General features: G+C 41.6%; 2 protein-coding genes across 2 annotated transcripts; both read right to left on the minus strand.

The window, feature by feature from the left end:
* Positions 1-20,321: 20,321 nt before the first annotated feature.
* Positions 20,322-22,145, minus strand: LOC110919054. The gene is made up of 2 exons (XM_022163331.1): positions 21,484-22,145; positions 20,322-21,198 (listed from the first exon to the last, which is right to left on the minus strand). Exons 1-2 carry the CDS (start codon positions 22,143-22,145, stop codon positions 20,322-20,324), a joined length of 1,539 nt encoding a protein of 512 aa, XP_022019023.1.
* A 45-nt stretch (positions 22,146-22,190) lies between these two features.
* On the minus strand, positions 22,191-23,491 carry LOC110919053. The gene is made up of 2 exons (XM_022163330.1): positions 22,916-23,491; positions 22,191-22,805 (listed from the first exon to the last, which is right to left on the minus strand). The coding sequence occupies exons 1-2, from the start codon at positions 23,489-23,491 to the stop codon at positions 22,191-22,193; spliced, it is 1,191 nt and encodes a 396-aa protein (XP_022019022.1).
* Positions 23,492-25,461: the final 1,970 nt, after the last annotated feature.

Genomic DNA, 25,461 nt, shown 5'->3' on the forward strand with positions numbered 1-25,461 from the left:
ATGGTCAACGCAAAGTTCGTTTGAACTTCATAACGTGAGCGTAATCACGACGGTTATAGTCCCTAGTGACTATACCTACTGATTTCCACGTTATCTAGACTCAGTGACGAGTCGTAGTTTCGGCCAAAATGCGTTTTCTCGCGTATTTTGTAACCAAACTACTCTAGGGTATTAAAACCGTTTGTTTTAATACCAAACCTGTTTTCAAACTTTACTAAACATGTTCTAGCATGTTTAGCTCGTCGCTTTTAGATTTGTGCTTGTTTAGGGTCGTAAAGGTAAGCGATCTAATCAATCGCTTATGCTTTCGAACCCGACCCATTTGGTCGATCTTTAGGATCCGACCAAAACACTTTAGGTGACCATAGTATATAGGGAATAACCTTCCGAGGTTATACCTTATGGTCACATCGTTTAAGTAGTTGTATGATAAGTAGTTCTTATGCCTTAGGAAAATTACCAAAATACCCTTTTGCGCCAAAATTCATTTTAAGCCTATGTAACGTAATTTTTGACCTCTAAACTGATTTAACAACAATATTAAACATGTTAAGGCATATCTTGCTTGTCATAGGACTAGTTAGGCTTTCCTAATACGTTTTACGCAAACGACGCGTTAAAGTAGCATAAGCTCTCTAAACGGGTCGTAACGGGTCAAAAGCACTTAGGATAGGTTTCGTTTTAGTATGTAGGCTTTGTCAAACCCTATTACATAAGTTCCCAGACTTATTTGGTTTATGGACCCTCGTACTACCCGATCCTCCGATAGGTCCGTTTATTAATGTAGATACCTATATAGGTGCCGTTTGATTCCGTGATCTTCTAGCATTGCTTGGTGGTTATCCTACGACTTCTAAGCATTCTCAAGTGAGTACATAGACCCCTCTTTTACTGTTTTTTTTTCAAACATTTTGGGGTGAAACACATGTGCCTACTTGTTACTTTCATGTTTTCCATGTCTTCCTATCATATGCTTGCTAAGTTCTCTAGTACACTTATAGTACATGATTTCATTGTGCTTTTGCTATGTATGTCCTTTGTAGTATACTTAGTACATCGTTTTACATGACATTTTATGCTACGTATGTTCGTTTAGCGCATACTTAGTACATCGTTTTACATGACATTTTCATGCTATGTATGTTCATCATACTTAGTACATTGTTTACATGACATTTCATGCGATGTGTGTACATTTGATTACATACTTAGTGCATTGTTTTTACATGCTTACATCTTGGGTATGACATTTGGTTTGTTTAAGTGGGACCATATACATTCATTAACTTTGATCACGCCGCTCGTTAGTAGGTAATGGTACCATAGGAATTGACAACTCCCGTTCCTGACATCCTAGGTATGTTTGGATGGAAGGAATGACCGAATTCGATAAAACATAACACAGATAGGCCTTTAATTTGTTTAAAGGTTTATCACCACAGTCGCAAGGCTTGGATGTATGCATTTTCACAATACCGCATAAATGTTTGTATTCAGTATAGCATGCATTTCCACAAAACAAAACATTGATTTAAACCATGTTTTACTTCAATACACTGTTTTGTTCATTTTCACCTATGGTTTAGTTGATACATATTTCACTTACCATACATGACATTTTGTTTACACATGACATGATTGACATTGACATAGACATTTTGACATTGTTATACATAAACACGTTTAAGTAGACATGGTTTTTCGCATAAACATTTTGACTTTTGGTTATACATAAACACGTTTACATTGGTGGTGTGTTTGGGTAAATGATTCAAGTAACGAGGTGTGTGTGTAATATGATACAAGCATGGTGGATACGCCGCTGGTACTTCCTATATATAAGTGTTTGTATGATATTACACATCGCAGCGTTGTTTAAATCATTTCAGTTTAGATATATAACATATTTTTCACAATACATTGTTTTACAAACAACTTATCTTATATAAACTCATTTTTGCTTGGTTATTCATTTAACCATACATTATTCTTTCAAAAATACATATCTACCATCGTTTTTCAAATGATTTACAAACAATACAATCAACAAGGTTCGTGACTACATTTCATTAAACATTTTTCTAAAACCTAAGTCATGGATCCTATTTTCACAAAACCTATGTATCTCACAGGCATTTTTATGCTGACGTACCTATTTTCACATGTGTTTCAGGAGCAAATGCATAGAATGATCGTGACACGCTAGGGTGGACTCGGGCCTTAGTGACATAAAACAGAGCTAGACTTAGTTTAATTACTTTATGTACTCTTTATTTCAGTAGTTTTAAGACAATGTAACAAGTTGATTCTTGTTTTGAACGATGTATTCCACCCTTGGGTGATGAATAAAATATTATTTTAATTACCTTGGTTGTGGAACAATAATTCTGTTACAACACTCCCCGACGTTTCCGCCACGATTTGATGTTTTACGTGGTCGGGGTGTGACAGAAGAGTTGGTATCAGAGCCAATGGTTATACGGAATTAGGTTATTAGTAATGCTTTGACCTAGACTATAACCTTTCTAGGACCCCAACACAAGTTGTCTTGTGTTTAGATTTTAAAACATGCACTTCACCTATCCTTAGGTGATCACCAAAACAAGAACCCAGTTTTCTAAAACGATTTTTGAAAAGACAATCCCCTGTTTTCAAATGATCTATTATATGGTTTTGAACCCTTCCAGTTTGATTTTTGGCCTTGTGCCTTCCAAGTTTTCAAAATCTCGTTAAAGTTTTGGGTTCTAAATAGTGTGAACACGTGCAAACTAGAAGAGTGAATGCCTGTACCCTGGGTTTTCTGTCTAAGGCTAGAGTGTTCGTACAAATCCACATAATCGGACCAGTCACTCTTAGCTGGGAACTCTTGGGGTGAGTGTTCACTTATAGGCGAGCATGTCTTCGCTAAGCATTGTTTATGGACCCATTTACTTTGATTAGTCACTGTGTGTCATTTGTTTGCTTTGTGATACGGACAAATGACCACCATCCTTGCTTTGTTGATTTTGTTTCCTCTCGTTCTTATCATCTAATCATCTCACACGTTTCCTCTCATGTTTTCCTCTTTTTAGCATGCCTCCTCGACGCGAAAATCAGCTACCAAATGCTGAGCTGGCAGAAATCGTCGCGCAGCAAATGGCTGCTGCGTTCCCGAATCTTATTGCTCAGTTGAACCAAGCAAACAACAACAATGCCCCTTGTAACTTCAAGAGCTTCAATTCGGCTAAACCACTCAAGTTCAGTGGTACTGAGGGGGCAACTGGGCTCCTTCAATGGTTCGAGAGCATTGAGAATACTTTCCGTCACATTCAATGTCCTGATAATCGCAAAGTCGAGTTTGCTTCTAGTGTTTTTCAAAAGAGGGCTTTATCATGGTGGAACGGGGTCATGAGAGATCGTGGTGCTGAAGTTGCTTTAGCACAGACATGGGCTGAGTTAAGGACTCTCATGATGAGTGAGTTTTGTCCTCGTCATGAACTGCGAGCGTTGGAAAGGGAGTTTGATGATCTAAAGCAGTTTAGTGGCGAACACAGGGCATATACTGATAGGTACGAAGAGTTGAGTTTGTTATGCCCAACAATGGTTACCCCACTTGATAAGGCTATCGAAAGATACATCGATGGTCTACCTGACTCTGTGCAAGACATCGTTACTGGTAGTAAACCTACCACTGTTCGTCAGGCAATCGAACTATCTGCAACGTTGTCTGAATCGCAGATCAAAAAGGGTAAATTGCATAGGAAGGGTGACAAGGGCAAGAAGCTGGCGTCTGACAAAGGGGATAGCAAGAAAGGTAAGAAGGGAAAGGATTCTGGTTCATCATGTCACACCCCCAAAATCCACCTGCGGAGTATCACCGCTTGAGAGCGTGACTGACCAGGATCAAGCCACCAATCATATTGAACATGCATTTAATATTAAGTAAAATAACTGAAAACCATCCATTCAATACAAAAGGTGATCAAACAAATCATCGTTTCAAAATGTAGCGGAAGCATAGTAAATAAACCAGTAGTAGTTAAAAGTTTTAAGTGTCATAATAGCTCAACAGAAAAGCCACGATCCTTGTCCACAACGACCCGCTTCTCCAGTGCAAGCTCCAAATACCTAACGATCTGCAAGGCATGTAACAGAATGATCAACAAACTAGTTGAGCGAGTTCACAGAAAGTAAATGCGTAATAGTAAGTTCGTTTGTCACAGGTGGCTCTACTGGGCCGTTTGTATGTTCTATTGGTGGTGGTGTTCCACGTTATTGGTGGTGGTGTTCCACGTTATTGGTGGTGGTGTTCCACGTTATTGGTGGTGGTGTTCCACGTTATTGGTGGTGGTGTTCCACGTTATTGGTGGTGGTGTTCCACGTTGTATAACCACTAGACTACTCGTAACTATAGGTATCCTTCACAACCGAGGATAGTGATCAGTATAAGTATCCTTCACATCCGAGGATAGTGATCAGTATAAGTATCCTTCACATCCGAGGATAGTAATGTGGTAGTCTAGTCATAGTGTCAATAGTGTATCTAATCAACCTTTCAATCCCATTCCCAACACCCCGGGAATCCCATGCCTTGGTAAGAGTGTGAACTCACCTTGGTTTGCTCGGTATGCTAGATTATGCACTCACAAGTAATTAATCACGTCCTATTGTATGCACGTATAACAAATCAGTTCATGTTCGCAATGATACGCATGCAATTTAATGTTCACATAACAGTCAGTCTGCATATCGGCACATCACGTATTGTTTCACATCAATTCATCAGCTAGTGTACACGAATACCAATGTTAACATTCATCACCAAGCATGGCATGCCAAATAAATCAAGCATACATTCAATCATTCAAAGTATGTTCATAACCATATATCTTTCGATCCACTCTTATCTTTCGACACATCAGTGATCTTTCGACAAACAGTTATCATAGTTATCTTTAGGACCGAATGTTATGTTTCGAACCAGTGTCATCTTTCGGTCAATGCTATCCTTCGGTCAACACTACTATGGTTCGGTCAAAGCTATCCTTCGGTCAACACTACTATGGTTCGACTAACAAGCATCTTTCGACAACAACTATGTTTCGAGTAGCAAGTATCTTTCGATACATATCAGTTACGTTTGATCACAATCAGTTACGGATATCACGCAGTCAATTACAGAAACAGAAACCCTAATCATCTACAGCCGTCATCATCATTAACAAGCACATTTCATCAGTTACATTACACAGAAGGCACAAGATCATCTACGACAGTTACTATCATTCCCGGAAATCATTTAACTGTAACAGAATCAATCATCAACCAATCCGAATCGTCATCTATGTGTCATGTAAACATAATCATCATTCGGTTCAACTATCTAACATACATATCCGGTTCTCATGACCGATCCATAAAATATTATCATTGAACATCATCAAAACAGATCCGATAGTCATACATATCCGATTAACATACAACAATATGTAGCAAGACAATAGATAAATCATGAAATCAAAGCATCGTGAAATCAAAGCATCGTAAACAACACCACACACTAACCGGAAATCTGGATTACGGAATGAAATCCTTCGAACAGAGAGTAGGTCTGCTATATGCCGTCACACACACACAAGGGAACTAGGGTTTTTGAAACTAGCTGATGACTTACATGCATTCACGTATTTAAACGTATCACAGAAATGGGCCAAGCCCATTAGAAAGGCTGGGCCGAAAGATGTCGAAGGATCTCTTCTTGGCCTGAAGGATATGTTTCGAGACCCTTCAAGCCGAAAGTTGATCTTTCGGATCGAAGGATATGTTTCGTGGTCCTTCGATCCTTGAGCCATGTTTCGTGGACATCCTTCGAAGGTTGGACATCCTTCGAAGGTTGTTTGTGTGATGTAATGTGTTTCACACTAACTAGTTTACACATTTACAAGTTTCACAATGTAACAAACAAACAACTATGTACAATCAAACAATCAAAACGTATAAAATTTCATGGCAACCAAATGTGCAAATAAACAACTAGTCAATACATGGTCGTGTAATACATATGAAATCGAATCTTGGAAATTCGAGTTGTCACATTATCCCCAACTTGAAAGAAATTTCGTCCCGAAATTTGGTACGCACTCACTGAGGAAGCTAGGTAAGTTACATCATTCACTGGTTTTCCTGGGGTGTCACATCATCCCCCCGTTGATTTGGAATTTCGTCCCGAAATTCAGTAGTAGTAGCTTCAGTCTCAGAAGTGGATGCATTGGTTTCGAATAGCTGGGGGTACTTTTCTTTCATCTGGTCTTCGCGTTCCCAGGTATACTCTGGGCCACGCTGGGAGTTCCAACGAACTCGAACAAGAGGGATTCTCTTGTGTTTGAGGACCTTAACATCCCGGTCCGTGATTTCAACTGGTTCCTCGACGAACTGCAACCGCTCGTCGATAGTGAGTTCCTTAAAAGGAACTATAAGGGTCTCATCTGACAGGCACTTCTTCAGATTCGACACGTGAAATACATTGTGAACTGCACCGAGTTCAGGAGGTAAGTTTAATCTGTAGGCTACTTTGCCAACCTTTTCTAAGATTTCGAATGGTCCGACGTACCGCGGATTCAGTTTGCCTCGTTTACCAAATCGAACCACACCCTTCCAGGGTGAAACTTTTAATAAAACCCGGTCCCCGACCTCAAATTCCAATGGCTTTCTACGCTTGTCCGCGTAGGCTTTCTGACGGTCGCGTGCTGCCGCCATGCGTTGTCGTATCTGCGCAATCTTTTCTGTGGCGTCCACTACAATCTCTGGACCCGTAATTTGACTATCCCCCACCTCTGCCCAACAGAGAGGTGACCGGCATTTACGTCCGTACAATGCCTCAAATGGAGCGGCTTGAATGCTGGTATGGTAACTGTTATTGTACGAGAACTCCACCAAAGGGAGGTGTTTTTCCCAGCCGTTGCCGAAGTCTATAACACATGCCCGAAGCATGTCTTCAAGAGTTTGGATAGTTCGCTCAGACTGCCCATCCGTCTGAGGATGATATGCTGTGCTCATGTCTAATCGTGAGCCGAAGGATTTGTGCATCGCTTGCCAAAGCTCTGACGTGAATCGTGCATCGCGATCCGAAATAATGGAAGTGGGCACTCCGTGCCTCGAAACAACTTCTTTCAAGTAGATGTCTGCTAGGGTAGAAAACTTATCCGTTTCTTTGATCGGTAGGAAGTGTGCAGACTTGGTGAGTCGATCAACTTTGACCCATATTGTATCGTTCCCACGCTGAGATCTAGGTAAGCCCGTAACGAAATCCATGGAAATTTCTTCCCATTTCCATTGAGGTATCTTGGGCTGTTGAAGTAGGCCTGATGGTTTCTGATATTCAACCTTGACTCTCGCACAGGTTAAGCATTTTCCAACGTATGTAGCGATGTGAGCCTTCATACTAGGCCACCAATAAGTGGTACTGATGTCGTGGTACATTTTATCCGACCCTGGATGTACCGAATAGCGAGACTTGTGAGCTTCATCCATTACAAGTTCGCGTAAACCGCCATAAAGTGGGACCCAAATACGCCCCGTTACGTAGTAGGCGCCGTCTTCCTTTTGTTCCATGCGTTGTCTTGAGCCGCGTAAGGCTTCAGCTTTGACGTTTTCGGGTTTCAGAGCTTCCATCTGAGCAGCTCGTATCTGAGAGGGAAGACTAGACTGAATAGTAAGCTGTAGCGCTCGCACGCGCTTCGGTAGAGTGTCTTTCCGACTGAGGGCATCAGCCACAACATTGGCCTTGCCTGGATGGTACTTGATGGCGCATTCGTAGTCGTTCAGAAGTTCAACCCATCTTCGTTGACGCATATTCAAATCCTTTTGCTTAAGAATATGCTCGAGACTCCTGTGATCGGTGTAAATTGTGCACCTGGTACCGTACAGGTAGTGTCGCCATATCTTAAGCGCGAAAACAACAGCTCCCAGCTCTAAATCGTGCGTCGTGTAGTTTCGTTCATGAACCTTGAGTTGCCGCGAAGCGTAGGCAATAACTTTATCCCGCTGCATCAATACACAACCAAGCCCCTGTATCGATGCGTCACAATAAACCACGAAGTCATCCGTGCCCTCTGGCAATGAGAGAATAGGTGCGCTGCAAAGCCTATCCTTTAAGTACTGAAAAGCGGTCTCTTGCGTATTACCCCATCTGTAAACGACACCTTTCTGTGTTAGCATAGTAAGTGGTTGTGCGATCTTTGAGAAGTCTTTAATAAATCGCCTGTAGTAACCCGCCAAACCCAAGAATTGGCGTATTTCAGTCGGTGTACGCGGTGCTGGCCAGTTTCTGATCGAATCAACCTTGGATGGATCGACATGAATCCCATCCTTGTTCACCACATGGCCTAAGAAGTGGACTTCACGAAGCCAGAAGTCGCATTTTGAAAACTTTGCGTACAGTTTCTCCTTTCGAAGAAGTTCCAAGATAAGACGTAAGTGCTGCTCGTGCTCCTCCTGACTCTTGGAGTAGATCAAAATGTCGTCGATGAAAACAATGACGAACTTGTCAAGATAAGGTTTGCACACCCTGTTCATAAGATCCATGAAGACTGCAGGCGCGTTCGTAAGCCCGAATGGCATGACAAGAAACTCGTAATGACCGTAGCGAGTTCTGAAAGCGGTTTTGGAGACGTCCTCATCCCGGACTCTCAGCTGATGATACCCTGACCTTAAATCAATCTTAGAATAGTAACACGACCCTTGCAACTGGTCGAATAGGTCATCTATGCGCGGAAGAGGATAACGGTTCTTCACCGTCACCTTATTGAGTTCGCGGTAGTCGATGCACATTCTGAACGTACCGTCTTTCTTCTTCACAAATAACACTGGAGCTCCCCAAGGCGAAGAGCTTGGACGAATAAAGCCCTTTTCCAAGAGCTCTTGTAGCTGCTTTGACAGTTCTTCCAGTTCGGTTGGAGCTAAACGATACGGTGCGCGGGCTATTGGTGCTGCTCCAGGAGCTAACTCAATCTGAAACTCGACTTGACGATGAGGAGGTAAACCAGGTAAATCTTCAGGGAACACTTGAGGAAAATCACGCACAACTGGTATATCCTCCAGCTTCTTTTCCTTTGCTGATGCGTCAGTGACAAGTGCCAAAATGGCAGTATGTCCCTTTCGTAAACATTTCTGCGCCTTTAAGAAAGAGATGATGCCAACCACAGCACCACTCTTGTCACCTTGTACTTCGAGAGGTTCTTGACTGGAGCGCGGGATACGAATAACTTTTTCCTTGCATAAGATCTCCGCATGATGTTGGGATAGCCAATCCATACCGATGACGACGTCGAAACTACCCAAAACTATGGGTATGAGATCAATCGAGAAAGTCTGACCCGCTAGAACAATACTACAACCCTTGACTACCTGCGCGGCTTCTACACTTTTACCATTGGCTAGTTCTACGACGTGTTTGGTGTCTAGGGGTGTTGGTGTACGTTTTAATAATTTACTCATTTTCAATGACATATAGCTTGTATCAGCACCCGAATCAAATAAGACAGTAACATAAATATCGTCGAGAAGAAACTTACCCATAACCACATTGGGATCATTCACTGCATCTCCTCGACCCAACACAAAAGCACGACCACGAGCTTCATTGCCGTTGTTGTTGTTTCCCCCGTTGTTGTTGTTATTGTTCCCGTTGCCCTGATTGTTGTTGTGATTGTTGTTGTTCTGGTTCCTGTTCAACTGAGGGCAATGCCTTTTGAAGTGACCCTCAGCACCACAATTATAGCACCCCTTGTTGCCCTGCTGCTGATTCTGCTGTGCTGGTGGTTGCTGCTGATTCTGGTTTGCAGGTCGAGCGCTTCTACAATCTTTGGCCTCATGACCCATCTTGAGGCATCTTTGACAACGAACCTTATTACACTGGCCACTGTGATGTTTGTTGCAGGTGTTACACTTTGGGAGATTTCCTCGATACCCTCCCTGTCCGTGGCTGCCTGAGGAGTGCTGACTGGGACTCTGGTAACTGTCTGTCTTTCGCTGCTGAGCTTGTGACTGTACTGAAGCTGACCCCTTGCTAGAATCCCCATCCCATTTTCTCTTACTTTCACTGGGAGTAGCAAGTGTAGTAGAAGCAGTAGCGGTAGCAGTAGCACTGATACGCTTTGGCAGTTTGTTCTGATCCACTGCCTGATCGGTGATGCGATGAGCGAGACGCTGGATTTCCTGAATGTTGTTGAGGTTAGCCGAGGTAACGTGGCTCTGTATTTCTGGCGCCAAACCTTTGAGATACAACTCAATACGCTTGTATGGAGGGTCCACCATAGTTGGACATAACACAGCCAACTCATTCGATCTCTTGGTGTAAGCTTCGATTTCCGAGCCAACCATTTTCAAGTTATACAACTCGTCCTCCAACTTGTGAATGTCTTCTCTAGTGCAGTATTCCCTCTTGATCAGTTCTTTGAATTCATTCCAGGGTGTGGCGTTAGCAGCTGCCAACCCTAAGATCTGCACTTGTGCGTTCCACCAAGTGAGCGCAATCCCTTCAAGTGTGCCAGTGGCGAACTTCACCCTGCGAGCCTCAGGGCATTCACACATTTCGAAAACCGACTCGAGCTTTTCAAACCAGTGGAGGAGTCCAACTGCCCCCTCCGTGCCACTGAACGAGCTAGGACGACAGTCCATGAAATTCTTGAATGTGCACCCAGGTTGTTGCTGAGCGGGTTGACCTATTGTGTACGAATAGGGCAAAGTTAAGTACGAGTATTAATGTAGGATCTAAAGATCCTAGTGTCTATACTGCAGGGTATACTACCTGCTTGGGCGGCTGCAACTGCCGCAGCAACGAGAGCCTCTAACTGGGCTTGAGTCATGGTAATTCGTGCGGCCATTGATCTTCACATCAAAGGCAACATAAGTGAGAAAGGTTCGCGAATAGTGCGATGACAGAAGAGTGTAAGCACATAAGTATTCTCATGCAATAACAAGTTGTGAGCAAGGTAATGTAAGCATACTACGAGCAAAGTTCTATGCAAATTCTAGCATGTAGGCAATAAACATAAACCTTATTACCTAAGAAGTTGAGTCTTGCACGTGGAGCGAAGCGTCGTTGTGGATCGTTGAGAGCACTGTTCTGGTTATAGTCTGGTTTTAATAAAAACGTTTTTCCATATTAAAACCAAGTTCTCTATAACCAATGGCTCTGATACCAATCTGTCACACCCCCAAAATCCACCTGCGGAGTATCACCGCTTGAGAGCGTGACTGACCAGGATCAAGCCACCAATCATATTGAACATGCATTTAATATTAAGTAAAATAACTGAAAACCATCCATTCAATACAAAAGGTGATCAAACAAATCATCGTTTCAAAATGTAGCGGAAGCATAGTAAATAAACCAGTAGTAGTTAACAGTTTTAAGTGTCATAATAGCTCAACAGAAAAGCCACGATCCTTGTCCACAACGACCCGCTTCTCCAGTGCAAGCTCCAAATACCTAACGATCTGCAAGGCATGTAACAGAATGATCAACAAACTAGTTGAGCGAGTTCACAGAAAGTAAATGCGTAATAGTAAGTTCGTTTGTCACAGGTGGCTCTACTGGGCCGTTTGTATGTTCTATTGGTGGTGGTGTTCCACGTTATTGGTGGTGGTGTTCCACGTTATTGGTGGTGGTGTTCCACGTTATTGGTGGTGGTGTTCCACGTTATTGGTGGTGGTGTTCCACGTTATTGGTGGTGGTGTTCCACGTTGTATAACCACTAGACTACTCGTAACTATAGGTATCCTTCACAACCGAGGATAGTGATCAGTATAAGTATCCTTCACATCCGAGGATAGTGATCAGTATAAGTATCCTTCACATCCGAGGATAGTAATGTGGTAGTCTAGTCATAGTGTCAATAGTGTATCTAATCAACCTTTCAATCCCATTCCCAACACCCCGGGAATCCCATGCCTTGGTAAGAGTGTGAACTCACCTTGGTTTGCTCGGTATGCTAGATTATGCACTCACAAGTAATTAATCACGTCCTATTGTATGCACGTATAACAAATCAGTTCATGTTCGCAATGATACGCATGCAATTTAATGTTCACATAACAGTCAGTCTGCATATCGGCACATCACGTATTGTTTCACATCAATTCATCAGCTAGTGTACACGAATACCAATGTTAACATTCATCACCAAGCATGGCATGCCAAATAAATCAAGCATACATTCAATCATTCAAAGTATGTTCATAACCATATATCTTTCGATCCACTCTTATCTTTCGACACATCAGTGATCTTTCGACAAACAGTTATCATAGTTATCTTTAGGACCGAATGTTATGTTTCGAACCAGTGTCATCTTTCGGTCAATGCTATCCTTCGGTCAACACTACTATGGTTCGGTCAAAGCTATCCTTCGGTCAACACTACTATGGTTCGACTAACAAGCATCTTTCGACAACAACTATGTTTCGAGTAGCAAGTATCTTTCGATACATATCAGTTACGTTTGATCACAATCAGTTACGGATATCACGCAGTCAATTACAGAAACAGAAACCCTAATCATCTACAGCCGTCATCATCATTAACAAGCACATTTCATCAGTTACATTACACAGAAGGCACAAGATCATCTACGACAGTTACTATCATTCCCGGAAATCATTTAACTGTAACAGAATCAATCATCAACCAATCCGAATCGTCATCTATGTGTCATGTAAACATAATCATCATTCGGTTCAACTATCTAACATACATATTCGGTTCTCATGACCGATCCATAAAATATTATCATTGAACATCATCAAAACAGATCCGATAGTCATACATATCCGATTAACATACAACAATATGTAGCAAGACAATAGATAAATCATGAAATCAAAGCATCGTGAAATCAAAGCATCGTAAACAACACCACACACTAACCGGAAATCTGGATTACGGAATGAAATCCTTCGAACAGAGAGTAGGTCTGCTATATGCCGTCACACACACACAAGGGAACTAGGGTTTTTGAAACTAGCTGATGACTTACATGCATTCACGTATTTAAACGTATCACAGAAATGGGCCAAGCCCATTAGAAAGGCTGGGCCGAAAGATGTCGAAGGATCTCTTCTTGGCCCGAAGGATATGTTTCGAGACCCTTCAAGCCGAAAGTTGATCTTTCGGATCGAAGGATATGTTTCGTGGTCCTTCGATCCTTGAGCCATGTTTCGTGGACATCCTTCGAAGGTTGGACATCCTTCGAAGGTTGTTTGTGTGATGTAATGTGTTTCACACTAACTAGTTTACAGATTTACAAGTTTCACAATGTAACAAACAAACAACTATGTACAGTCAAACAATCAAAACGTATAAAATTTCATGGCAACCAAATGTGCAAATAAACAACTAGTCAATACATGGTCGTGTAATACATATGAAATCGAATCTTGGAAATTCGAGTTGTCACACATCAAAGGGCTCTAGGAAGCGAAAGGCTTCCCAAAATTTTGCCATCACTGCCCAACAGAACTAGGCGGCTCCCAATCAGCCAGCGCAGCCTCCCACTAAGAAACGCTATGAAGGGAATGCACCTTTGTGCAATAGGTGCAATAGTAATCATCTACAGCAACTCCCGTGCCGTTTCTGTACCAACTGTGGAAAATCGGGTCATCTTGCAGAGGTTTGTCGTTCTGCTCGAAATCCAGCTCAACAGGCAGCTCAACCACCTGTTCAACAGCAAGCTGCACGACCTCACTATCCTCCTGGTTCGTGCTTTAATTGTGGAGACCTGACCCATTATCGAAACCAGTATCCAAGGTTGGTTAATGCAAATCAGAATCAGGCTCCAGCTCGAGGTCGAGCATTTAATATGAATGCTGTTGAGGCGCAAGCAGACAACGAGGTGGTGAACGGTACGTTCTTAGTTAATAATCAACCTGCGTCTGTTCTTTTTGATTCAGGGGCCGATAAGAGTTTTGTGTCGTTATCTTTTGAGCCCTTGCTTCGCGTGTCTAGAATGAAACTAGGTAAGCCTTTGACAGTAGAAGTTGCGAATGGTGAACCCGTTGTTCTTGATTCTGTTCTTCGCAACTGCTAGTTAAACCTTAACGACCATCTTTTTCCTATTGACCTCACGCCTATGCAACTTGGGAGCTTCGACATTATTGTGGGTATGGATTGGTTAGCCAAGCATCGCGCAGAGGTAGTTTGTTTTGAGAAGATCGTTCGTGTGCCGCTTTCGTCAGGTGAGACACTACAGGCTCGTGGTGAGAAACCTGCTAGTAGCCTCAAGCTTATGCCTTGTTTTCAAGCTCGGAAGTATCTGCGAAAGAACTATGTGGCCTTTTTGGCACATGTTACAGCAGATAAGGGCAAAGGTAAGTGTATTCAAGATATCCCAGTTGTTCGGGACTATCCAGAGTTGTTTCCTGAAGAGTTACCTGGACTACCACCAGCATGCCAAGTCGAGTTCCGTATTGATCTTGTACCTGGTGCAAATCCTATTGCCAGGGCTCCATATCGTCTTGCACCGTCTGAGATGCAAGAGTTGTCTAAGCAGCTTCAGGAGCTTTCTGACAAAGGTTTTATTCGTCCTAGCTTTTCACCTTGGGGTGCTCCCGTTCTTTTTGTCAAAAAGAAGGATGGATCCTTCAGAATGTGTATCGATTATCGTGAGCTGAATAAGCTTACTATCAAGAATCGATATCCCCTACCTCGCATTGATGATCTCTTTGACCAGTTACAGGGTGCTACTTGCTTTTCGAAGATCGACCTTCGTTCAGGGTATCATCAACTTCGTGTGCATGAAGAGGATATTCCCAAGACAGCATTCCGCACTCGATATGGGCATTATGAGTTCACAGTCATGCCTTTTGGTTTGACCAATGCTCCTGTTGTTTTCATGGACTTGAAGAATAGGGTCTGCAAGCCTTATTTGGATAAGTTCATCATTGTTTTTATTGATGACATCTTGATTTACTCTAAGACGCGAGCTGATCACGAACAACATCTTCGTCTTACTCTGGAACTCCTAAAGAAAGAGCAACCTTTTGCCAAATTCTCCAAGTGTGAATTTTGGCTTAAGGAAGTTCAATTTTTGGGACATATTGTCAACGAACAAGGTATTCATGTAGATCCCTCCAAGATCAGTGCGATTAAGGGTTGGGATACGCCTACTACTCCTACTGAGGTTCGTTCTTTTCTTGGTCTTGCGGGTTATTACCGCCGCTTCATTGAAAACTTCTCGAAGATTGCAGTTCCTCTAACTCCTCTAACTCAGAAGAACAAACCCTTTGAATGGGGTTCTAAGCAAGAAGAAGCATTTCAGACCTTGAAGCAGAAGCTTTATGACGCACCTATTCTAACTTTGCCTGAAGGCAATGATGATTTCGTTGTTTATTGTGATGCATCGAAATTGGGCCTTGGCTGTGTTATGATGCAAAGGAACAAAGTCATAGCCTATGCATCAAGACAGTTGAAGGTGCACGAGAGAAACTACACTACTCATGATCTTGAGTTGGGTGTAGTTGTTTTCGCTCTCAAAATTTGGAGACACTATTTGTATGGCACAAAATGCATGATTTTCACTGACCACAAAAGTCTTCAGCATATCTTCTATCAGAAAGAACTCAACATGAGGCAAAGACGTTGGGTCGAACTCCTAAACGACTATGATTGCGAAATTCGCTACCATCCTGGTAAAGCGAATGTTGTGGCTGATGCATTGAGTCGTAAGGAACGCACTATGCTTCATTGTGTTCGTGTTCAATCTGCTATTCAAGCACGATCCGATATCCAAGCACGCATTACTCAGGCTCAGCAGGCTTGCGTTTCACAAGACTTGATGGGTAAGGAATTACCTTATCACATTAAGCCTGATCTTGTGCTAAAGAAAGGTGGATCGTATTATTTCATGGACCGTTTGTGGGTCCCAAGCCAAGATGATCTTCGCACTTTGCTTATGGATAAGGCCCATAAGTCTCGTTATTCTATTCATCCTGGCTCAGATAAGATGTATAAGGATCTTCGTACTCATTATTGGTGGCCTGGTATGAAGAAAGACATTGCCTTGTACGTTTCAAAGTGCCTTACTTGTCTCAAGGTTAAGGCTGAACACCAACATCCTTATGGTCTTTTGGAGCAACCTGAGATCCCAATTTGGAAATGGGAAAACATTGCTATGGATCTCATTACCAAACTTCCGCGCACTAAGAAAGGTCATGATGCCATCTGGGTAGTTGTTGATCGTCTTACTAAGTCAGCGCATTTCTTGCCAATCCGTGAGGATTTATCTGCTGAAGATCTGGCTAAAATCTATGTGGATGAAATTGTATCTCGACATGGTGTTCCCTTGAACATTATTTCTGATAGAGATGCTCGTTTCTCTTCTCGTTTTTGGAGAACCATGCAATCTGCTATGGGGACCCAACTAAATCTGAGCACAGCTTTTCATCCACAAACAGATGGCCAAACTGAAAGGACAATCCAGACTTTGGAGGATATGCTTAGAGCTTGTGTGATCGATTTTGGTGGTAGTTGGGATTCACATCTTCCATTGATTGAATTCTCCTACAACAATAGTTATCACTCCAGCATCAACATGGCTCCTTTCGAGGCTCTCTATGGTCGAAAATGTCGTTCACCAGTCTGCTGGAATGAAATAGGTGAGGCTCAGCTTACTGGACCTGACCTAATTCTAAAGACAACTGACAAGGTTAAGAAAGTTCGTGATAACTTACAGGCAGCTCGAAGCCGTCAAAAGAGTTACGCGGACCAACGACGCAAGCCCTTAGAATTCCAAGTCGGTGATCGTGTATTACTTAAGGTCTCACCTTGGAAAGGTGTGATCAGATTTGGAAAGAAAGGAAAACTTGCACCTAGATACGTTGGACCATTCAAGATCGTCGAAAGAATCAGTAAGGTAGCCTACAGACTTCAATTACCTCCTGAACTTGGAAATGTTCATCCAACTTTCCACGTATCCAATCTCAAGAAGTGTTTAGCTGATGAGAACCTCCACATACCACTTGTCGAAATTCGTGTTGATAAAACACTACATTTTCTTGAGAAACCTGTGGAAATTATGGATCGTGAAGTCAAATGGCTTAAACGCAAGCGCATTCCGTTGGTTAAAGTTCGCTGGGAATCTAAACGTGGACCTAAGTTTACTTGGGAACGTGAAGATCAAATGAAGGCGAAGTATCCAAATCTATTCTCACGAGTTTCCCCTAAACAAATTTCGGGATGAAATTTCCACAAGTAGGGGAGACTGTGACATCTGTGATTGTAATCATTGTAAACAATTCAATTATCAATGAAATAAAGTTATTTGATCCCAATGTTTGTTTGTTGATGTTTGATGTTTTTCATGTTTTGACTTTTATTCGATTTCAAACTCTATATCGCTTTTTGGAGAATTATACGCAAACTGGTGCGTAAACATAATCAGTTTAACATGACAAATACTTTGGAACATCAAATTATGCTTAACATACCTTAAATAACCTTTACATAACTTAGAAATAAGTTTTGAAGGCTTTGGTATGGCAAAATCAAGTCTATTCGCTTATAGGGACTAAAATTGACAAACTGCGAAAGTACGCCAATCTGAACTGTAACGAACATTCCGGAACATGATCATAAGTTAAACACACCTTAAATATCCTTTACATAGCTTAGAAATTGGCTTTGAGGGGTTCGGTGTGCTAAATTAAACTTTATGCTCATTCAGGGACTAAAAGCGTCAAAAAGGGCATAAGTTTGCATTTTCGCGCATAACTTACGTTCTGAATACATCCGGACATCCAAAAATTTATGCAAGCATTAAAATATTTTGTTTTAGTGTTTGGCATGAGAAAAATCCATTCGTCGCGCAATTTGGATCGTCTTTCGCGCTTATGCGCATTCCGTCGTAGTTAAGCGAACATCGCGATCGTACGACCAAACGAACCGATATCCGAGATATTTTTGAGCATGTTTTAGGTCCACAATGTTTAGGCATCATTTTAGGGCCTTAAAATTGGCTTTACGGGCCTTAGAAGTGTTGGAAATGGCTTAAATATGCAACAGGGACTAAAACTGTCATTTCTGAAAGTTGTGCAGATCAGACAAGGCCAGGCGCCCGCCTGAGTTTTGTCTGTATGCTGACGCGGGCCGCGTGAGAAGCCCAGTAACAGAAAACCATTTTTCTGAAACAGCAGCTGGTATTCGTTGAACTTGGACATGTTTTTTATCAATCTAGGGGCTGATTTTGATGGTTTTTAGTTACCCCTTGTATTGTAAAACAATGGGCACAAGTGGAAGGCCAATTTAAGCTCGATTATCGAGAAACGATCCAAACGGTTGTGCCTTTCCTATAAATACCCAACCCATTTGCCCATCTTCCTCACATTTGATCTGAGTTTTTCTCTAAGTGGTTGTGTTTGTGCACTTCCTACCTGAGATTACTTGGAATCAAACCTTGCGGGGACCTTCTGTAAGTATTCTTTCGCGTTTTTCGTTCGTTTTAGCGTTTAAGTCAAACTGCGTTTGACTTTCTGCATTGACCAGTTTATGGTCAACGCAAAGTTCGTTTGAACTTCATAACGTGAGCGTAATCACGAAGGTTATAGTCCCTAGTGACTATACCTACTGATTTCCACGTTATCTAGACTCAGTGACGAGTCGTAGTTTCGGCCAAAATGCGTTTTCTCGCGTATTTTGTAACCAAACTACTCTAGGGTATTAAAACCGTTTGTTTTAATACCAAACCTGTTTTCAAACTTTACTAAACATGTTCTAGCATGTTTAGCTCGTCGCTTTTAGATTTGTGCTTGTTTAGGGTCGTAAAGGTAAGCGATCTAATCAATCGCTTATGCTTTCGAACCCGACCCATTTGGTCGATCTTTAGGATCCGACCAAAACACTTTAGGTGACCATAGTATATAGGGAATAACCTTCCGAGGTTATACCTTATGGTCACATCTTTTAAGTAGTTGTATGATAAGTAGTTCTTATGCCTTAGGAAAATTACCAAAATACCCTTTTGCGCCAAAATTCATTTTAAGCCTATGTAACGTAATTTTTGACATCTAAGCTGATTTAACAACAATATTAAACATGTTAAGGCATATCTTGCTTGTCATAGGACTAGTTAGGCTTTCCGAATACGTTTTACCAACGACGCGTTAAAGTAGCATAAGCTCTCTAAACGGGTCGTAACGGGTCAAAAGCACTTAGGATAGGTTTCGTTTTAGTATGTAGGCTTTGTCAAACCCTATTACATAAGTTCCCATACTTATTTGGTTTACGAACCCTCGTACTACCCGATCCTCCGATAGGTCCGTTTATTAATGTAGATACCTATATAGGTGCCGTTTGATTCCTTGATCTTCTAACATTGCTTGGTGGTTATCCTACGACTTCTAAGCAATCTCAAGTGAGTACATAGACCCCTCTTTTACTGTTTTTTTTTCATACATTTTGGGGTGAAACACATGTGCCTACTTGTTACTTTCATGTTTTCCATGTCTTCCTATCATATGCTTGCTAAGTTCTCTAGTACACTTATAGTACATGATTTCATTGTGCTTTTGCTATGTATGTCCTTTGTAGCATACTTAGTACATCGTTTTACATGACATTTTATGCTACGTATGTTCGCTTAGCGCATACTTAGTACATCGTTTTACATGACATTTTCATGCTATGTATGTTCATCATACTTAGTACATTGTTTTACATGACATTTCACGCTTTGTGTGTACATTTGATTACATACTTAGTGTATTGTTTTTACATGCTTACATCTTGGGTATGACATTTGGTTTGTTTACGTGGGACCATATACATTCATTAACTTTGATCACGCTGCTCGTTAGTAGGTAATGGTACCATAAGAATTGACAACTCCCGTTCCTGACATCCTAGGTATGTTTGGATGGAAGGAATGACCGAATTCGATAAAACATAACACAAATAGGCCTTTAATTTGTTTAAAGGTTTATCACCACAGTCGCAAGGCTTGGATGTATGCATTTTCACAATACCGCATAAATGTTTGTATTCAGTATAGCATGCATTTCCACAAAACATAACATTGATTTAAACCATGTTTTACTTCAATACACTGTTTTTTTTTTCATTTTCACCTATGGTTTAGTTGATACATATTTTTTTTGGGTAAAGGGTTACCCCGGTGAATATTATAAAGAATCAAAGAACAGGGTGCGACAAGAGTTTGACACACACTACTAGGCTTGACAGGCCAAGCCTAAGCAACACAAAACAAACAACTCACAAGCGGCCCAAACAAACAAAACAACCCGAAAAACAAAACTAACTAACTGCAAACACTAGCAAACTAGACTCGCAATTAGCCCGGTTCGTCTTCTCTTACTCCCCAGGTTTCCAAAAGCTTCCTATAATTCCCATGACGTCCGATCTTGAAACTCATTATACGAAGCCGCACCATATCCAAAATAATCTGTGCCACCATCTCTTCCTTCCTGTGAATGTTGGAAAACAGCTGGTTATTCCGTTCTTGCCATATAAAGTATGTAGAGGCCGCTACCACCAGCTTACACACAATGTGTTCCAGAGTCTTTGAACTCGCATTTAGCTCTATCCATGCCATGATTGAGCTCCATGAATCGTTTACATTTACCATATCAACTTTTTCCTTGACAATGCTCCAAATCTTGGCCGCATAAGAGCATTGAAAGAATAAATGATCTCTTGAGTCTCGTCCATAGTTACAAAGAGGACAACACATAAGACGTAGATTTGTTTCACTCCCCGCTTCCCAAACTGCCAATCTATCTTGTGTCTTCAGCTTATTCTTTAGAACTAACCAAAGATGAAAAGAATGTCTTGGAATGCACTGGCCATACCACACCATATTCACCCAAGCCACCTTGTTATCCCTTACCCGAAGATTATTCCAAGCTTCCCAAGAGCTAAAATGCACAATTTTCCCTCCCACCTCTCTCCATCCCAGTCTGTCAACCGAATCAGGAACAAGAGAAGGAGCCATGACATTTATGAGTACTGGGAATAAGTCATACCATGCCTGAGGCCACCGCCAGTTGCCATTAGCGTCTACAAGCTCTGCAACAGTAGTTTGCAAATTAAAACCCGCTTGGGCAATTCTCCTTGGTGTAATAAAGTTTCGGATCGGACTACACGAGCACCAATTATCACTCCACGCGTTTGTTTGGGAACCACTCCCAATTAACTTCCAAACATAAGGTCTGACCAACGGACGAATAGATAAAATCTTTCACCAACTCCAAGTCAAAACCCCACGACTTTGAATCTCCCAAAAATTTCTGCCTTTTATCTTGTAAGAATGGATCCATTTGACCCACAAGGATTCCCGGTTGGTAATAATGCTCCAAATATGCGACATCATAAGTGCTTTGTTCACATCTGAGATATTTCGAATTCCAAGACCCCCCTCATCCTTAGGCAAACAAATGTCCTTCCACACGACTTTAGACCGAATACTCCCAGGAGCCCCCCCGTTCCAAAGAAACCTTCGCATTCTCTTTTCCAGATCCTTGACTATACGCATTGGCAAAATAAAAACCGAGGCCCAATACGTATACATTGCTGCAAGAACAGAGTTAAGGAGCTGCAATCGACCTGCAAACGATAACAATTTAGACATCCAATTATCAACCTTCCTCTCCATACGTTCCACCAGAACCCGGCAATCTCTAAAAGATAACTTAGTAGAGATTAAGGGAACCCCGAGGTAGCGAACCGGAAGTTCACCCTCATGAAACGGCAACAAGCTCAGGATTTCAGCTTTTACTTGGCTTGGAACATTGCAGAAAAAAACCGTACTCTTGGGCAAGCTAGGGACCAGGCCCGAAACACTAGTGAACTTCTCCAAAACATTCCGAACAAGCTTGACCGATCCAGTATCTCCATTAACAAAAACAAATAAGTCATCAGCAAATGATACGTTGATAATCTTTTGTTTAGAACAGTGACTATGGAACTTGAAAGCAGGGTTTAACGCCATCTTTTGTAACATGAGAGATAACACCTCCATAATCAACGTGAATAGGTACGGGGACATTGGATCTCCTTGACAAAGACCCCGTTTCCCTGAAAAGTAACCACGCAACTCGCCATTTACGCTAACCGAGTAGGATACCGTTGTAACACACGCCATAATCCAAGCAACCATTTTCCGGTGAAAACCAAACCGGACTAAAATAGCTTCTAAAAAAGACTAGCTTACAGTATCATAAGCTTTTTGGATGTCAATCTTCAAAGCACACCTCGGAGGACCACGATCCACATGATAATTATGCATAAGCTCCTGCGTAATAAGAATATTATCAGATATCTTTCTACCAGGAACAAACGCCGACTGGTTAATGTTCACTAGAGTCCCCAAACACCCCTTCACACGATTTGTGATTATTTTGCTGATACACTTATATATCACATTAGAACATGATATTGGCCTGTAGTCAAGAACTGTATTTGGAGTATCCATCTTTGGCACCAACGCTAAAATCGTATGGTTAATCTGCTTAAGAATTTGCCCGTTATTAAAGAAATCACACTCCGCCTTTGTAACTTCACCGCCCACAACATCCCAGGCATTTTTAAAAAACGCTGAAGTGTATCCGTCCAGACCTGGAGCCTTATTCTCACTTATACTGAACATAGCCTGTTTAACTTCATCATCGGTAACCTGTCTCACCATAGTCTCCGCCACATTCTGCTGCAAAACATTAACAAATAAATCTGCATCATCCAACCTAGCCACTTTATCTTCGGTGCCCATGAAAGCTGAATAATGGTTTAGTAAAGCAGCCGCGACATCAACTCCCTCATACTGTTCCCATTCGTATCCTTAATGCAATTGATTTTATTTCTAGCATTCCTACTTTTCACACTATTATGAAAGTAGGATGTATTTGAATCACCCGCACATAACCATTGCACTTTAGATTTTTGTTTCAAGAAACACTCCTCATCATAAACCGCTGACTTGAAGTCTCGCAAACAGATAGTCTCAGATGACTGAATAGCAGCATCAAAAGGATGAGCTTCCACCTGTTTTTGAATCTGGTCCAGCTCATTCCGTAAGTCAGTAACTCTTTTATGGAGATTACCTTGATTATGCAATATCCTCCTAAAATGTGATTTCAGGCCCTTCATTTTCTTAACCACAGAAAACATGGTAGCACCCTCCACGGTTTTAGTCCATTCGGACATCACAGCTTGACGGAACTCAGGCTTTGTCACAATAAAGTTTGGGAATTTAAAAGGTTTAGGCCGGTCCGTAGACATAGAAAATAATTTCAAGATAGCAGGAGCATGATCTGAAACACGGAAAGGCAGAAACATAGCATAAGCATCCGAGAAAACATCTAAGGGTTTGATGTTACCCATAATACGGTCAATCTTCTTTAGCATTCCTACCCCATTCTTTGGTTTTTGATTCCAAGTATAACGTAACCCATGACTCTTAACATCGATCAATTCTGCCTCTTGAACACAATCATAGAATTCTCGCATAGCTATTGTGTGGGAGGACGGCCCCATAGTAAAATCCTCCATAAATCACCCATTACAACCCAAGGGGTATCATGAGTGAGGCCTTTAAAGTTACACAAATCAGCCCACAAGCTTCTCCTATCCTGATATTTGTTTTCCGCATACACAAAAGAACAAAATATCTTCTTTTTGACCGATTTTAACAATACCTGAGCATGAATAACCTGGTCTGATTGGGATATAACCATAAGATCAATATCATCCGCATTCCACCCCAATATCACCCTCGTACCTCTATGACACATACCTCCGTTCGATGTCCACTTCCAATTCCGAAAAATCTTCTCACATATCTTATTCAGCTTATTAACAGCCACATGAGACTCTAAAATGGCACAAACACTTAAATGATTCTCCGCAATAAAATGGCGAACCTCACTTTGTTTCACGGGTTGGTTCAGACCCCTTATGTTCCAAGCAGCTAAGCTACCCATTAAAACCATTGTCACCGGGAGTGCTTGCCCCCTCAGAATTTTGATTATTCATGTTACCACTCATAAAATCAGCCATCTCTGTCGGATTCAACTCCTTAACTTCATCAGGTTGTTGTATACGTGTACCATGATTTTCATCAATCATCTACTTGGCACTAGTCGGATCCCTTTTCTCATTATTCTTATCATTATCAAGCACCGCAAAGGAGTTTGACAACTGCACAGCCGCCGAATTATCCCCCTTCGTTCCAGACGTACTTGCATGATATTTATTAGTCTTAGGTTTATACACAACCTTAGGTTTCTGCTTCTTTTGAGGGAACGAGTACCTCGCCATCTTCCTTTTATCAGTAACAAAACCCTCCTCATCAACAATAACCATCTTAGCCTTACCATTAGGTTTCTTGCTACACGTATTGTAATCATGACCAAACAAACAGCATGTACTACAGCGTAACGGCCTCCACTCATATTCAACTTTAACCCGTTCCAAAATGAACCCATCCTCATCCATTTTAGGGATAGCTACAGTAATGTGATCCTTCAGCTCGTTATCAGCATTTAACTCAATCATCGCACGAGCATAACTACTCCTTCCCCAGTTTTCAACACACATATCAGCTGTATAGGAATCTAACCTTTTAGGAACCCCTAGCTTCGAAGCCAACAAGCTCAATCCATCATCCGTATAAACTGAAATCGGCACATTGTGCAACTTAACCCATATTGGAACGGTTTTGATACTATCTTTCTTGAGTGTAACCTTCGGAGACCATATGTTCAGAGATAACGGGACTTTTCGTATTAACCATGGTCCTCCTTCCAACACCTTAGTCAATCCTTCCTTCGAGTCAAACTTGAAGAAAAAGAAACCTGACGTGTTCATCATAAGTTTTGAAAACCCAAACTTTGCCCAGACATTCTTCGCATAATACTCAACCACAGGAAACGACAATCTATTCCCTAAAAAATAACCATAGAGGACATTATCGAATTTGTCTTGAACCTGCTGCACAACCTCTTTCGGTATAACAATATCAGCATCATCTCTCGTTTCCTTAGGTTCCAAGAGTCTGAAATTTACCTCCCTTTTCTTACGAGTGGACTGCACCTTTTCAGCATACGAGACTGTTTTCTCCTCCTTACTAGCTTCCTAGAAAACCTCATCATGCACAGCATTAGGCTTAACGACATCATGATCATCAGCATTAAGATTGACTGGAACTGTGATTTTGGTAAGTTCATCTATGACATTAACTACCTTCGGTCCCTGTTGTTGATCAGACACAACACCCCTACGCGGACAGAATGTTTTGCCATCAATTTTCAGTAATCTAGTAGCAAAACCCTTATTAGGGTTTGACGAGGAAGACAGAATATCCAGCGGCTTGACATGTCTTGCATCCATATCCGACGGCTTGAAGTAACTATAATCCATACCACAATAAATCTAGAACCATGCAACGAAGAAAATACGAATAACCAAGAACCAAAGCG

This window comes from Helianthus annuus, chromosome 4 (assembly GCF_002127325.2).
Source record: "Helianthus annuus cultivar XRQ/B chromosome 4, HanXRQr2.0-SUNRISE, whole genome shotgun sequence".
Lineage (NCBI taxonomy): Eukaryota > Viridiplantae > Streptophyta > Magnoliopsida > Asterales > Asteraceae > Helianthus > Helianthus annuus.